Source organism: Hyperoodon ampullatus (assembly GCF_949752795.1).
Source record: "Hyperoodon ampullatus genome assembly, chromosome: 6".
Lineage (NCBI taxonomy): Eukaryota > Metazoa > Chordata > Mammalia > Artiodactyla > Ziphiidae > Hyperoodon > Hyperoodon ampullatus.
The window spans coordinates 26,713,490-26,730,302 of record NC_136919.1 but is presented as its reverse complement, the minus strand read 5'-3'; the positions used below and the strand labels follow the sequence as shown (position 1 = coordinate 26,730,302).

At 37.1% G+C, this 16,813-nt stretch overlaps 1 protein-coding gene across 2 annotated transcripts in view; it reads left to right on the top strand.

The window, feature by feature from the left end:
- Positions 1 to 15,313, top strand: part of ERP44 (endoplasmic reticulum protein 44) — an 87,927-nt gene extending 72,614 nt beyond the window's left edge. For both annotated transcript variants that reach the window (XM_079705718.1, XM_079705719.1), the window contains 2 exons: positions 13,070 to 13,172; positions 15,078 to 15,313. In XM_079705718.1, the coding sequence (XP_079561844.1) occupies positions 13,070 to 13,172; positions 15,078 to 15,179 (205 nt within the window). In that variant the 3' untranslated portion in view covers positions 15,180 to 15,313. The remainder of the gene's footprint in view (positions 1 to 13,069; positions 13,173 to 15,077) is intronic.
- Positions 15,314 to 16,813: the final 1,500 nt, after the last annotated feature.

Below are 16,813 nucleotides of genomic sequence, written 5' to 3'. Positions count from 1 at the left end.
ACCCTGATGAATACCAACATTTAAGGAGATGATAGAAGGAACATGTGCAGAAGACTGAAGAGGAGGAGGAATCAAAGAAGTGAAAGAAAAAACAGAGAAGAGTAATATGGTAATTGCGGGAGGAGCACTTGTTGCAGGAAGGAATGCTCAACCAGAAGGTAAGGATGGAGCATCTGTTAGATCTGACCCTCAAAAGGCTGTATTGCAATGAATTGAAGAGTGTTTGGTAAGGAAATGAAGATTTGACATGAAGATTCTTGCAAGAAGCTAGCCTCTAAAGGGAAAGAAAAATAGGGAGATAGCTCCAGAGAGACATAGGGTGAAGTAAAGTTTTAGCTTTTCTTCCCCCCACCCCCCTTAGGGTAACAAGAAACTAAACATGATTAAATGCTTGTGGGACAGACTCAAATGGATTTATTGAAGAGATAGGGAAAAGAGGGGCTCACTGATAAACCAAAGCCGTAAGGAGCACAGAGGGAATGAGGGGCAAAGGAGAGGAAATAACCTACCCTTCCTAGTGAGAAAGAGAAGGAAGGGTGCAGCATTTCTTTGGGTTTTTTGGGGATTATGGTGTTAGTGACAGCAGCAGAAGACTGCTGAGGATCCTGTCTGATTCTTGTTTTTAACTATGGCTAAGGACGCAAGATCATTTGCTGAGTGAGGAGCTGGGGGATACTTGAGAGGGCAGGACTGTGCTGGATTTAAAAAGGATTTAAAAAGTAGTTGTTCCCAGAAATCCACCATAAAGATCCAGATCTCCCTAACAATCCAGCATTTATTTGGATAAAAATTGGAACTCATACAGTCCGCTTAGCAACTGTGTGAGCGTTGACTGTTGTGCTAGACAGAAAGAAATGTCTTAGCTGATTGCACGTCCTTTTCCTCTTACTTCATTGGCTTGCCTCCAGAGGCTGCAAGCTCAAGATAAAAGAACAAACTTTTTAGGAGAGGGGGCAGCTGTTCTAGTGGTTGAGCTCGCTGCAAGAGCGTCCAGGCAGTGACTGTGCTTGGCATTAAAATGTTGCCCTATTCATGGGTCATTTGCATGAAGTCTTATCAGGCCATTTCCCTACCTTTGGTAGTGGATAACTCTTGGGTTGATTATTTACTTCTTCCTTTCACTGGAAATTTACAGCCCTAATTATGAAGTCTCAAATTAGCGGAAGTCAATAGGATGTTGACTCAGGTTAGGTTTACCAATCAGCAACCAAACTATGCCCAACTTTGGCTTTTATTCCTAGGAATGTTGTTACACATGAAGGGAAACGTGACGAATTCCGTCTTGGCTAACTTAAGTTTTTTCCTCCAGTTCTGAAGTCGGGTTTAAAACACTCTAGCACTAACAATCCCATCTTGGTGTCTGTTTCTTAAGAGTATCCAAACTAAGATAAATGGTCATATTCTTTATCACATGACCCAGTCCCCCTATCCTCCAACCATAGTTCACTGGACCAAGAGATGGGCACTTGACCAAGAAAAGCTAATTTATCAGCTGGCAGCATTGTGCTTGTGCCCTGGTGCCAAAAGACACTGAGTCAATAAGATTCCCCAAAGAAATACGGAAATGGGAAATTATCCTCTCCCATCCTGAAAGTGGTTAGTCCTGTGAGCAGGGACGGAGATAAGAGAAGTGACTGTATTTGAAGCTCTGAAACAAATTACTTCTTTAATTTCTCCCTTAGGTGCCTGATTTCCCCTCCTAGGCACTATTTCCTCTAATATTTTTTTAATTGTAAGGAGGCACATGCTGTGTGAGCTACAAACTGAGCCTATGTGAATAGATAAGTGTTAAAAATCAAAACATGCAGCAAAGTGAATCAGACACATTTAATGGCTTGTGTAATTGTTATTGTTCTGCATGGTAATTAAGGCTTAAATGATCAACAGTTTCCATAAATTAGTGTAATTACTATTACTTTTGCTTAGTAGCACGGCATTTCCGGGTTTAAGTGGGGGACGTATGGTTGTGGTAATGACAGACAATGCAGATTTATGCTGCAGTTTCCTCCCAAGCTAGAGGCAGGCACTGCAGCATAGTGGGGGCAGGGCGAGGTGCTAACCAGTGTTGTATTCATCTCTTCCTTCTTGCAGAGAAAATGAGGGTTAGGGAGGTAAGGTAACCAGCAAGGCCACACAACTAATTAGTGGCAGGGCTAGGAGTCATGTCAGAGTATACTGAACCCCCAAATCCCAAGCTCATAACACTTGATACCAAAGCAGTTACATTTTCAGTATATATAAAAGCAGTGTAAGTGTGAATGTGAAAGATGTTTGAAGAGACAATATTGCTAGTACCGGAAACTAAGTCACAGATCTCTAAATCCTTAGTTTTTTTTCTATAGTTTGACCAGATTGGTTTCTTGCCAAACGTAAAGGAAAAACTTTTATATGGAGATGGGAATGGGGGGAAGTTTTGAAGCCCAAGAGCACATAAGGGTAGGTCTAGGAAATGTTCTCCAGTCCGGAGAGAAGAGAATAAATGATGGGGTCTGGTATAAGACTGTGGAAGGGCTTTCTAGAGAATCTTACCTTCTAAAAAACTGTGGCCTGCAAATACCCTACTATCTGTTCCTTTGCTTAAGGGTTCTTATGTAAGCTGCCACTGGAGCCCCAGTGATGGGAAAAAGCAGCAGGACAGACTTCAGGTCACTCCTAGGAAAATTAACAGGCTACTCTAATGCTAATGAGTTCCCCAACTCTGGGCTCTAGGTCATTTCTTCCAAATCACTAAATCACTGAGAATTATGATCGTAATTCCTTGAAGTACTCAGGTGAGGGTGGTTGTGGTGAGGAGCTGAGACGACACTGAAACTACAGGGGTGGGGTATCTCCCTAATTCAGCAATTTGCTTGTCTGACACGATGAACTAGCCTGTCTGGTTGAACTTAGAGGGAACCAACCAGGAACTGAATGAAATGGTAAAGAACTTGGAGGGACAGGTAAGAGAAATGTTTAAAATCAGGTCACCATTAAGTTCCCCTTTAACCCTGAGAATCTGGTTTTGTTCTTCATTGTCTAGGGGGTTCTTTTTTTTACCCAAATTAGGCTTTTCTTTTTTTTTTTTTTTTTTTTTTTTTGCGTTACACAGGCCTCTCACTGTTGTGGCCTCCCCCGTTGCGGAGCGCAGGCTCCGGACGCGCAGGCTCAGCGGCCATGGCTCACGGGCCCAGCCGCTCTGCGGCATGTGGGATCTTCCCGGACCGGGGCACGAACCCGTGTCCCCTGCATCGGCAGGCGGACTCTCAACCACTGCGCCACCTGGAAAGCCCCGGCTTTTCTTGATTGAAAAAAAAAAAATGGTGCCGAGAAATCTTTTTTTTATTATTTTTTTTAAATTTTAAATTTTATTTATTTTTTATACAGCAGGTTCTTATTAGTCATCAATTTTATACACATCAGTGTATACATGTCAATCCCAATTGCCCAATTCATCACACCACCACCACCACCCCCGCCGCTTTCCCCCCTTGGTGTCCATACGTTTGTTCTCTACATCTGTGTCTCAACTTGTGCCCTGCAAACCAATTCATGAGAAATCTTTCTAAAAGGCAAACCTTATTTAGTTATTATCTCTTGCTATAATAACTGCGTTGTAACGGCATTAGTAGATGTTCATCCAGTGCTTTGCTTTTAGTTTCATCTGCTTATTACAAGATTAAGAGTTTGACTACTTTGAATGTATATATCTGGAATATATCCTAATATTTATCAACTACCCATCTGCCCTATTCCCCACCTCTCCTATTCATCTGTATACTTTTGATTCTCTGAATTTGTCTCTCCTGTCAACCACTGGGCAATATACACAGTGGTCCAGGTCCCTAAACACCATTTTTATTTTCATATAACGTACTTATCGTACAACTGATATTGATACGTAGTATATTTATAAGTACTTTTTATTTTACAAATCATTCCAGTATATTTTACCTTATTTGGTCCTGCCAGCAAAATGGACATCAAACACTGACAGAGCCAGGCACTGTACCAGCCTTACTTTATACATTTGTATGTGTTTTCAGTTAATCTATAACAAGCTTAGAAGATAGGTATTATTTCCACTTTTACAATAAAGAAGTTAAGCTCTGAGAGATTTATAAACTTTACTGAAATGGAGTCACCATAGAGGTGATATAGCATAGTGGTTAGATGCACAAGACTCTAGATCCAGACTGCTTAGACTTAAATCCCAATCTGTTACCTATTAGTTATATCACCCTGGGCAATTTCTTACCACCTCTATGCCTCTGTTTCTTCATCGGTAAAATAGGAATAATAATAGCATCTACTTAATAGGGTTGTTGTGAGCATTAAATGAATGTATATATCTATAGCTCTTAGAACAGTGTCTGATACATGGCCAGTGCTATTAGAAGGCTAGCTATGATTATTATAGGCAATAATATATTTGGATTCAAATCCAAGTCTGTTAGACTATAAAAACAATACAGTTAATTAAAGCAGTTGTTCTCATTTTACATATCAGAAAGCTGAAGACGTCAAAGACGTTAAGTAACTTAAATGGCAAGATACAGTGATTTTACACTGTAATACACTGAATGAGTTCCAACTACATTGTATAAGTTGAGTCAAAAAGTAGAAAACAATATTAGGAAATTGAATCCAGCAATGTATGAAAGAAGAATAATATATCACAACCAAGTGGGCTTTATCCCAAGTGTGCAAGGCTCATTCAACCTTCAAAGATCAATGAGAGTAATTCAGCATATACTGATTATATCAACATATGCAAGAAGCATTTGACAAAATTCAATATCCATCATGACAAAAATGCTTAACAAACTAGGAATATATGGAAACTTCCTCAATCTGATAAAGGACATTTACAAAGAACCTACTGCTAATACCATATTTAATGGTGAAAGACTGAATACCTTCCCCTTAAGATCAGGAACCAGGCAAGGATGTCTACTCTCTTTGTATGTGTGTGTTAAGTATATCATTTGTTCCTTATTTCTGATTATAAAAATTTTATCTTCTTTGTGGATAATTCTTAAAATTGATAAAATGCCAAAGAATAAATTAAAAATCACCCATAAATCCACAAGAGCTCTATACATATATATGTTATAAAATTAGAGCTATGCTATTTTATGAATTTTCTTTTTATCCACACATTATAAACATCTTCCATGTCATTAATATTTTTCTGTTATTTCTAATGATCAGATAGCTTGCCTTTGAATGGATTGTTTCATGATTTGTCTAAATAACCCCTGTTGTTTGAAATCCAGGTTTTTCCCATGAAAAAATAAATAACACTGCTAGTAATGGGACTTTACCTGATTCATCTTCATGAACATTCTTGTAGTTTTGGGTGTGTGGAACACTTTGAGTTCTGTGACACCATCATGATTTTCCCTTGTTTTCCCCCCCTTTTTTTGGTGCTTTCATTGTCTTTTACTGATTGTGCTTCTTGTCTTTCACCCTTTGTAATAATGATCATAGTGCTGTGCTAATATGATAGTTACTAGCCCTATATGAATACTTAAGTTTACATTAATTAAAATGATATAAATTAAAAGTCAGTTTCTCGGGCACTCTAAATCCATTTCAGGTGCTCAATGGCCACATGTGGGTAGTGGTTCCTGTATTTGACAGCATAGGTATACAATATTTTTCCATCTTCACACAAGTGCTCCATCCTTCTCTCTGGATAGCAGCTTCTTCTGCTGCTGTGCTGTAACTTCTGCATGGATGTGGTTCTTTTTTTTTTTTAATTAATTAATTAATTAATTTTTGGCTGCATTGGGTCTTCGTTGCTGTGCGTGGGCTTTCTTTTTAGTTGCAGTGAGCGGGCCTCTCATCGCGGTGGCCTCTCTCGTCTTGGAGCACTAGCTCTAGGCGTGCGGGCTCTAGAGCGCAGGCTCAGTAGTTGTGGCGCATGGGCCTAGTTGCTCTGCAGCATGTGGGATCTTCCTGAACCAGGGCTCGAACCCATTTCCCCTGCATTGGCAGGCGGATTCCTAACCACTGCACCAACCAGGGAAGCCCCACGGATGTGGTTCTGATTTATCATGACAGGACTTAGCGTGAACTCTATATTTTATAACTCTTTGACTTTGTAACTCTAATCAAATCATCTGTGTTCCTTATATCTCTTAGTTCACATCCTCTAGGATCTGATTGGCTCAACACATAGATTGGTTCCCTCTCCACTCCAAATTATATGTCCTCTCTTTTTTTTCCAGCTTTATTGAGGTATAACTGACAAAATTGAATATATTTAAGGTATATTTTGATATATGTATACATTGTGAAATAATTACCACAGTCAAGCTCATTAACCTATTACCTCCCATAGTTATGTTTTTTTTTCTTTTTCTGGTGAGAACAATTAAGGTGTATTCTCTTAGCAAATTTCAAATATACAATACTAATATACAATATTAGTACTATAGTCACCATGCTGTACATTAGATCTCCAGAACTTACTCATCTTGCATAACTGAAACTTTGTATCCTTTGACCAACACTTTCCCATGTCTCCCACCCACTCAGTCCTTGGTGCCCACCAGTCTGTCCTCTGCTTCTGTGAGTTCTGTTTTTTCATATTTCACTTAGCATAATGTCATTCAGGTTCATCCACGTTGTCGAAAATGACAGGATTTCCTTCTTTGTTAAAGCTGAATAACATTGCATTGTGTGTGTGTATATAAACCTTACCCATATTTTCCTTATCCATTCATTGATTGATGGTCACTAGGTTATTTCTCTCTTGGATATTGTGAATAATGCTGAAATGAACATGAGAGTGCAGATATCTCAAGATACTGATTTCATTTCCTTTGGGTATACACACAGAAGTGGGATTGTTGGGTCATATGGTAGTTATATTTTTAATTTTTTGAGGAACCTCCATACTGTTTGCCATAATGGCCTTACCAGTTTACATTACCATGAACAGCATACAAGGGCTCTCTCTTCTCCATATTCTTGCCAACACTTATTATCTTTTGTCTTTTTGATAATAACCATTCTAACAGGTGTGAATTTTGTAAAATCATTGTGCATTTTGCAAATCATTGTGGTTTTTGATTTGCATTTCCCTGATGCCTAGTGATGTTGAATACCTTTTCATGTACCCATTAGCCCTTCATATATTGTCTTTTGAGAAATGTCTATTCATGTCCTCTGCCCATTTTTAAATTAGGCTTTTGTTTTCTTGCTATTGAGTTGTGTTAGTTCCTTCTGTTTTTGGATATTAAACCCTTACCATGTATATGATTTGCATATATTTTCTCTCATTCTGTAGGTTGTCTGTTCACTCTGTTGTTTCCTTTGCTGTGCAGAAGCTTTTTTGCTTGATACAATTGCATTGTCTATCTTTGCTTTTTTTTTTTTTTTTTTTGGCGGTACGTGGGCCTCTCACTGTTGTGGCCTTTCCCATTGCGGAGCACAGGCTCTGGACGCGCAGGCTCAGCGGCCATGGCTTACGGGCCCAGCTGCTCCGTGGCATGTGGGATCTTCCGGGACCGGGGCACGAACCCGTGTCCCCTGCATTGGCAGGCGGACTCTCAACCACTGTGCCACCAGGGAAGCCCTGTCTTTGCTTTTATTGCCTGTGCTTTTTGGGGTCATATCCATAAAGTCATTGCCCAGACTGATGTCAAGAAACTTTATGCCTATGTTTTCTTCTAGGAGCTTTACAGTTTCAGGTCTCACATTTAAGTCCTTAATCCATTTTGAATTGATTTTGTATATGGTGTGAGAGAGATATACAAAATAAAATTGGGTAGGGGTCCAGTTTTATTCCTCTTCATGTGATTCCCAGCACCATTTATTTAAAAAACTACTCTTTCTTGGGCTTCCCTGATGGCACAGTGGTTAAGAATCCACCTGCCGGGCTTCCCTGGTGGCGCAGCGGTTGAGAGTCCACCTGCCGATGCAGGGGACACGGGTTTGTGCCCCGGTCTGGGAGGATCCCACGTGCCACAGAGCAGCTGGGCCCGTGCGTCCGGAGCCTGTGCTCCGCAACGGGAGAGGCCACAGCAGTGAGAGGCCCGTGTACCGCAAAAAAAAAAAAAAAAGAATCCACCTGCCAAGCAGGGCACACGTGTTCAAGCCCTGGTCCAGGAAGATCCCACATGCCTTGGAGCAACTAAGCCCGTGTACCACAACTACGGAGTCTGTGCTCTAGAGCCCATAAGCCACAACTACTGAAGCCTGTGCGCCTAGAGCCTATGCTCCACAACAAGAGAAGCCACCGCAATGAGAAGCCTGCGCAACTCAACAAAGAGTAGCCCCCACTCGCCACAACCAGAGTAAAGCCTGTGCGCAGCAACGAAGACCCAACACAGCCAAATAAAATAAATAAATTAAAACTAGCCTTTCCTCATTGTGTATTCTTGGTACCTTTGTGGAAGATCAGTTGACTATGAATGTCTGGATTTACTTCTGGGCTCTCTATTCTGTTCCATTCATCTATATGTCTTTATAACAGTACCATATTGTCTTGATTACTACAGCTTTGTAGTATATGTTGAAATCAGGTAGTGTGATGTTTCCATCTTTGTTGTTCTTGCTCAAGATTGATTTGGCTATTCAGGGTCTTTTGTGGTTACATATGAATTTCAGGATTGTTTTTTCTATTTCTGTGAAAAATACCATTGGGATTTGATAGGGATTGTGTTGAATCTCTAGATTGCTTTAGGTAGTATGGACATTTTAACAATATTAATTCTTCCAGTTCATCAACACAGGGTATCTTTCCATTTATTTATGTCATTTTTCATCAGTGTTTTATAGTTTTCAGTGTACAGATATTTTACCTCCTTGGCTAAATTTCTTCCTAAGTATTTTCTTGTTTTTGATAAATATGCCCACTCCCACTAGTTCTATTTAATGTCATAGTGGAAGTCCTAGCAAGCACAGTAAGACAAGAAAATAAATAAAAGGTGTTCAGACTGGAAAGAAACTATCTTTCTTTGTAGATGACATGATTGTGTATGTAAAAACTCCCAATGAATTCACAAAACAGCTCCTAGAACTGATAAGTGCTTTTAGCAGAATACAAGGTCAACTTTTTAAAAATCACTTTTATCTCTATATACTAACAGAGAACAGTTGGAAACCATTAAACTTTTGAAGTACCATTTATAATAGCTCCAAAGGAAAAAATTTTTAAAGGACTATTTAGGTATAAGTCTAACACAATATGTACAGGATCTATATGCTGAAAACTACAAAATGCTGATGAAAGAAATCAAAGATGACGAAAAGAAATGAAGAAACATACTGTGTGCATGGATTGGAAGACTCAGTACTGTTAAGATACCAATTCTCCCCAAACTGACCTAGAGATTTAATGCAGTCTCAATCAAAATCTCAGCTAGATTTATTGTAGATACAGACAAGCTGATTCTAAAATTTATATGGCAAGGTAAAACTGGAATAACAAAAGCACTATTGAAAAAGTTGGAAGACTCATACCACCCAATTTTAAGATATACTGTAAGCTAAAATTATCAGGGCAGTGTAATATCAGTGAAAAAGTAGGTACATAGAGCTGTGGGACAGAAAAGAGAATCTAGAAATAGACACACAAATATAGTAACTGATTTTTTTTAAAGGTGCAAAGACAATTCAGTGGAGAAGGATAATCTTTTCAATAAATGGTGCTGGACCACCTGAACATGTTCATACCAAAAAAGAAATTAAGTCAGAACTGATCACAGACCAAAATTGAAAGGTAAAACTCTTACAAGTAAATGTAGGAGAAACTCTTCATGACCTGGTGTTAGACAAAGAGTTCTTAGATAGAGCACCGTCCATAAAAGAAAACAATTGATAAACTGGCCTTCATGGTGTTAAGAACTTTTGTTCCACAAAATATACTGTTAGAATATAAAGAAGATATATGAATGACAAATAAGCACATGAAAAAATGCTCCATTATTATTCATTATAGAAATGCAAATTAAAACCAGAATGAGATCCCATTATATATTTCAGAATGGCTAAATTAAAATACTGATAATACCAGGTGTTCATGAGGATATGGAGCAAATGGAACTCCCATACATTGCTGGTGGGACTGCAAAATGATACAGCCAGTCTGGAAGACAATTTGTCAGTTTCTTTAAAAGTCAAACATACACCACCCATGTAATCCAGTATTTTTCCTATAGAAATAAACTTACGTTCACACAAAAACCTGTGCACAAATGTTTGTGGTAGCATTGTTCACAATCACCAAAACCTAAAAAGAACCCAAAGTCCTTCAGTGGGTGAATGGATAAACTAGTTGTGGTATATCCACTCAGTGGAATTCTATTCAATAAATAAAAGAACAAACATTTTTATGCATGCAGCAAAATGGATAAATCTCAAATGTAGTATGCTAAGTAAAAGAAGCCAGTCTCGTGATGATATGCTGTATGATTCCATGTCCATGACATTCTGGAAAAGGCAAATTATGGGAACAGAGAACAGATCAGCAGGAGTTAAGGGGAAGAGGAAGATACGAGTTTAAAAAAAAAAGGGTGTTGGTTCTGTATCCTATTTGTGGAGGTGGTAACAAGATGCCATAAGCCTATGTTAAAACTCATACAACTTAAGCCCCCAAAATGAATTCTACTCTATGTAAATTTTTAAAAATAATAAAAATACTTCTTACCTTGTATGCATTTGTCAAAGCTCGTTTAAATGATACACTTAACATGTTTTGTGCATTTCACTGTATACATTTTGCATCACCTAAAAATAAATACTGTAAACAAAAAAGTAAGTGGAGGATGGGAGAGAAACACTTAGGTGTTCTGATTAGAAAAAGTATACCTTAAAGTGTGAAAATATAATTGAATTTATTACGGCAAGGGTCCATTTATTCTCCTTTTTTAGCAGATAACCATGTTGTCTGTTTTCTTGACAATATATTGTTGATTCACTGATTGTTACCTAATAATGATGGATAATTTCTAGCCACAAGCTAGGTAAGAGTTCTTTTGTAATCTGTTTTCTACCACATCAATTCCGATTCATCCTATCTCTCATCTTTGCTTTTTGCTCACAATTCTCTCATATGTTGACAAGGGGAAAAAACTCAAGCTGGGGAAAAATCTGTTTTGAGTGTACTCTATGAATTTGTTACACTTAAGATCTAATTATAAATTATTGCTCGACTAGCAGAAGCAATTCACACTGTATTGGTTGTGATCATCTTTGAACGTTGTAAAATAACAAATTAGCAGGGGCTTTATCTTAAACATTATAGATTCTTTGCAGTTCTTTGAATTGAATGGATATATTTTAGCACTTTGCTATGGGTGACAGTAGATGATGTCAGATTAAATTTAAATTGACATCCTCTCAATGTTTATCTCTAGTGCATATGCAATTTCTTCTGTACCAGAGAACCTTTCAGAGGCATTCTGTCAATACAGCTACCTGACAGTCATTTGTATTTGTAAACTGTGCATTTGGCACCTGCTGGCCTCTGTTGCACTGGAGCTAGTGGGGAGCCAAAATGGGTGTACAATGAAGTTATTGGCGTTACATCTCAGTGGGAGTTATTGAAGAGAAGAAACAGCACTTGCAGGACCTCAGGAGAGGATAAAAAGAAAAAGAAACTGGTAATATTAACACAAGCCAGGTATGCTACCAAAAAAGCAGTGATTTAAAAAGTCAGTTCTATTGAAGGAATTAAAGTGTTTGTGGACCTGCATTTTAATTCTTGTAATGGATATGAAAAACAAAGTGTTTCTATTTAAAAATATAATGAATTTTAATTGATCTCGGTAGAGGACAGACAATTCATATGAGCAGAAATATAAATTAAAACAATGGAAAAAATGCTTAATTTCTGAAGAAATGGAAATTAAAATGCTGTTGTCTTTTACTTATCAAATTAGTGAAACAAATTTTAATAAACAAAGACAAATGTGCTGGCAAGACTTCAGAGAACAAACAGGTAGGCAAGTAGCAGTAAATATTGATGTTTTGTGCCTATAATTTGCCCACACTTTGTTTAAAGTTCTTATTCTTTAACTTATTACTCCTACTTTACCAGATACAACTCAAGGAAATAATTATGAAGAAAAAACGGCTGCTATATAAATCTGCTTAGCTTTATATTGGTCTGTTTTGCTACAGTGCATGTTTCTGTACTGCAGATTTGCTCATTACAATGATTGGGAATTATGGGAATGATGTCAAGTGTATAGTGAGTTGTGTTGGTTCATGTTTTATATTCCTCAGAATAGTATGAAGCCACCAAAGAAAGCTTTTTCACCATAAAAGACAATGCCTTAGTGGTATACGAAGACATTAAAAAAAAAAAAAAAGCCACTTTCATGGCTTTGAGAAGTGCTTTGCTTTTCACAGTGTTAAGCTGTGAACACTGTGAAGCCGCCTGTGTGGTTGAAAAAGTTGTGAAGAAATTTCCTCCTCTGTTTAAGAAAAATATGCAAAGCTACACCCTGGTTTAGATTATTTTAATAAAACTGGTTGTGCTGGCAGTGAATGCCCTCAAGGACCTACATACATCTCAAAAGAGGACTAAGCTCCAGGTTAAGGTTACGTAGGGTCACCTGGCTGACACAGGGCTCAAATGCTGGAGGAGGCTGAAGGGTGCTAACATTTTTGCTCTAGGCTCTTAGTAGTACTCTGGTTACAAAGCTACATAGTTTTAAGTGGTTAGTCCCTAACACTATTTTTCCCTTGAGCCCCTATTATTTTTAGTGTAATTTTGCAGAACATAAAGTTCTGCAGTTATATATATTAAGGAAAATATATTAATGCCCAACAGTAAGGGAGTAAGTCTTAGGACAGCATCTTGATAGACTCTGATGCATCTGTTACAATAAGCATAGAAAAATGTCTATAAAACAAATGCAAGCATTAGAACACAAAATTGAGTATCTACATACCATGATTACAATTGTGTCAAAATGTTTGACATGTACCTAGCCTGTTAATAGTTACGGTAGGATGGTGGGATTGTAGGTAAGTTTTTTCAAAAATTGTTTTTAATGTTGTGAAGTTGGTAAAATAGATATAAGGCCATTTAAATAGTTTAAGCTAAATTTTTATTTTACTTTGGTTTTAGAATTCCTGGAAAACTCAAGCAGTTTGTATTTGACTTACATTCTGGAAAACTACACAGAGAATTCCATCATGGTCCTGACCCAACTGATACAGCCCCAGGACAGGTAGGACTCTTGTTTTTCAGTGGGAACTCTTTTTCTTTTTCAGTTAGTCTTGAGGAGACTCTGAAGCTCTTGCATAGGCTTGAGTTTCTGCCCCAAATGTCTTTGTAAAGAAATTCTGAACAAACTCTAGATAATATACAAATTATTTTCCTTTAAAAATTTTAAACCTTCAGAGAAGTTGCAAGAATATTATAGTTTCTTGATCATATAAATGAAGGTTGTCTGAGTAAGTCCTTTGTGGAAAATGGCTATGAAGGGGTTAAATACAGTTGGCTTCATACAGAAGTAGGAGGTAGGGATTAGAAGCAGGTAATTAGTGAAGAAATCAGTGGATTCCATTAATTGTTCAAGCCTTCCTCTGTGGCTGAGAGATTGACCACACTATAAAGAAAATAATGATTTGATATCCTAAGAGCCCTCATCACTACAGTATTCATAATGCTCAAAACTTAGTTTTATGCAGCTTTTCCATTTGAGATTTAGAATGCTTGACAACTATCAACACAACTTTATATTTGCTTGATATATAGATATATATTTTTTAACCTGAGAATTTTCTTCTGTTACAAGTAACCTTCTAAACTTCTGTATAAGTTCCACTTAAATATTCCTAAATTTGCCTTTTGATGCATTATTGATTTATATCATGTCTATTACCATTATACTGAGAGGGAAGATGATATATACCAAAACCCTTATTGCCTATGCCCAGAACTTCAATCCACTATTTTGTCCAAAGAACCGCATGTAAAAGAAAAATAAAAACTAAGTGAATTTTTCTTTAAGAGTCAAATTAAGTTCAGCGTTAAGAGTTCCTTTTAGGAATCTGATGACATGCTTTTTCCTTGAAATCTGAGGTCAGATTTTCTTTGATAATTAAGCAACTACAGATGCAGGAAAACTTTGTTGGCAGTAACCCAAAGTAGGCCTGCTTAGTATTTTATCAGATTACGAAAAGATGTAGCTTGCTATTATTATATTATCCTGATTTGTTTCAGCTTCTCCATTAGACACTGAACTCGTTGTATTTATTCATCTTTGCATACTAATACATAGTTGGCACCAAATACATGTTCGTTTCATAGTAATATAGCTTCAGCTTAAACAAAACATCTCAGCAAAAAAATAAAAAATATATTGGGGAAGGGGAACATGACTAATAAGGGAAGTTTGTGGACACACTGCTTCCGATTATAATGGGAATGTGCTTTATATATATATATATATATATATATATATATATATATATATATAATGTACTATGTGCCTATGTAAACTACAGGAAATATTAAAACAATGATAATCATGTTTGTTCTTGAGGAGCTCATGGTGTAGAGATAGGCTACACTGTCTTTTTTCTAAAATTATTGGAAGTCACTCTTATATTTCCACTGTATATTTTTATGTACTGTTGGTGTACAAGTAAAATACTACAGAAATTAACTTCTTGCAGTATTGAAGTGTTTTTCTTCCTTACGTCAACTGAGTTTTGATAATTGCTGGCATCCAGGTCTCTATCTTCAGAGTAGGTGTCTTTAATAATCTTAGCAGTCATTTGTAAGAGGGAAGGGTTCTGGCTAACTTAGGGTTATGCTGCCTCTACAGAATATTCTAGGAAAGCATCCAGGTGTCAGGTATTTTGTTTCTCCACCACACCTCAGAACTGTCATCAGGTTCATGGTTAATGGCTCTGTGGCAGCCTTGCCTTGGAGAATCTGAGTTAAGGGCATCTGAAATGGGGAAAGCAAGATTTCAAACTTAACTCTTGTCTTTGGTACATAATAGCTCTATTTTATTGATTATTAAGCAAATAATTAAAGGGCAATTACCATTCATCTAATATTCTTAAAATATTATAACTATAAAATATACTGATGTAAAAATGTTTTATTCTTTCCCTTATAGGAAGTCCAAGATGTAGCAAGCAGTCCACCTGAGAGCTCCTTCCAGAAACTAGCACCCAGTGAATATAGGTATACTTTATTGAGGGATCGAGATGAGCTTTAAAAACTTGGAAAAACAATTTGCAAGCCTTTCAAACAGCAGCATCAACTTACATGGTGGAAATAGTAAACCTATATTTTCATAATTCTATGTGTATTTTTATTTTGAATAAACTGAAAGAAGTTTTGGGCTTTTAATTTTTTTTTCTCCCTGACTCAAAATGTATTGTCATTTAATACAGCCTCTTTTAAAAAATCTGCTAGGGTTAAAAAATAAATGAAAATCAGAGGCCTATCTTTACTTTAAATCTGACGTCTATCTTTGCTTTAAATCTGTCTTGTAAAATTTTTATAAATCAAGTGAAAGGTGACATTGCCAGAAATATACCATTAACTTGCACTACTAGGTTAGGGAGGACTTAGGGATGTTTCTTGTGTAGTATGTGCTTTTCTTTCTTTTCTTTATATATGATCACCTCTGTTGGTTATTTTAGTTATCACATTTCTCAAAGCTAAGGGGGTACGTATTCTGGATACTTGGGGGGGGGAATAAATTAAAATTTTCACACCTGTGTACTGTGTTTTACTGATTGGTTGGATATTGCTTATGAAAATTCCATAGTGGGTTTTTTTTTATTCTTAATGTGTAACTTAAACATACTATGAAGAGGAGGAGAGCCATAAGCCAGAACATTTGGCAGGAATTGTCCTTATGAATTAAGAAAAAGAAAATGAAAAGTGTTATTAAATTTCTATGTGTTTGTCTAACAAAGTGTCATATGGATGGCATTTAAAACTTTGAATAATACCTAAATCTGGGAAAAGGAGATACTAGTGGAACAGATTACCAATATTGAACTAGATGACTTTTAAGGCTCCTCCTATCACGATACTTAAATTTCCAAAGAGAAAAACCAGCAGAGAAAATGTATTTCAGTAATTCTAACCTTCTTCTATCTTGTAGTCTTGTTCTAGTTGTATAGATCAAAAATGAAGACAATAAGGCACATAGGTTGTTTTGTTTTGTCCATTGTAAAATTGTTAGAGGACGCTGCACCCTATGGATTCCCTGATCTCCTAGGCCTGCGGTGTAGTCAAATGGGTCCCTGTGCCAGGCCTCAATACTGCCAGGGAACAAAACCAGAGGGAGAGGACCCTCAAGTGTCATATCAGGAAGCCCAATGCCAGAGGACAGGTTCAAAATTGGCTTTCCTCTGGGCCTGGGTTGGTGCTATAGGCCAAGAGTCATTTTATACTTAGAGTCTAAGTCAATCCCAGTTTGGGGAAAGATTATTTTTAAGCTTAAAAGGCTGACATGTGCCATTATATGTAGTATGTAATATATGTAACATCTTCCAATTCTTTTAAAATAAATATTTATAATAAATATTTAATTGTTATTTTTAAAAATCAGCCTAAAATTCTTAGTTATGCATGACTTACCCATCATTTCATTTAGAATAATAAATGTTGTTAACCAGGTAGTAAGGGGCATGTTTAGTAGAAGATGCTAGAAAAGCAGGACAGAGCTTCCTAAAGGTTGGGCCTTAGTTCTGTTCTCTTCATTGCTTTTAATCATTAACGCTGAAATCAGAGCTACAGTCTTCAGGTCAGAAGATGGACCAAATGTGAGGTGGTCAGAATGAAAATTTACAAACATTAAACTAGCACACAAAACCAAAAGCAGCACCTGCAGTT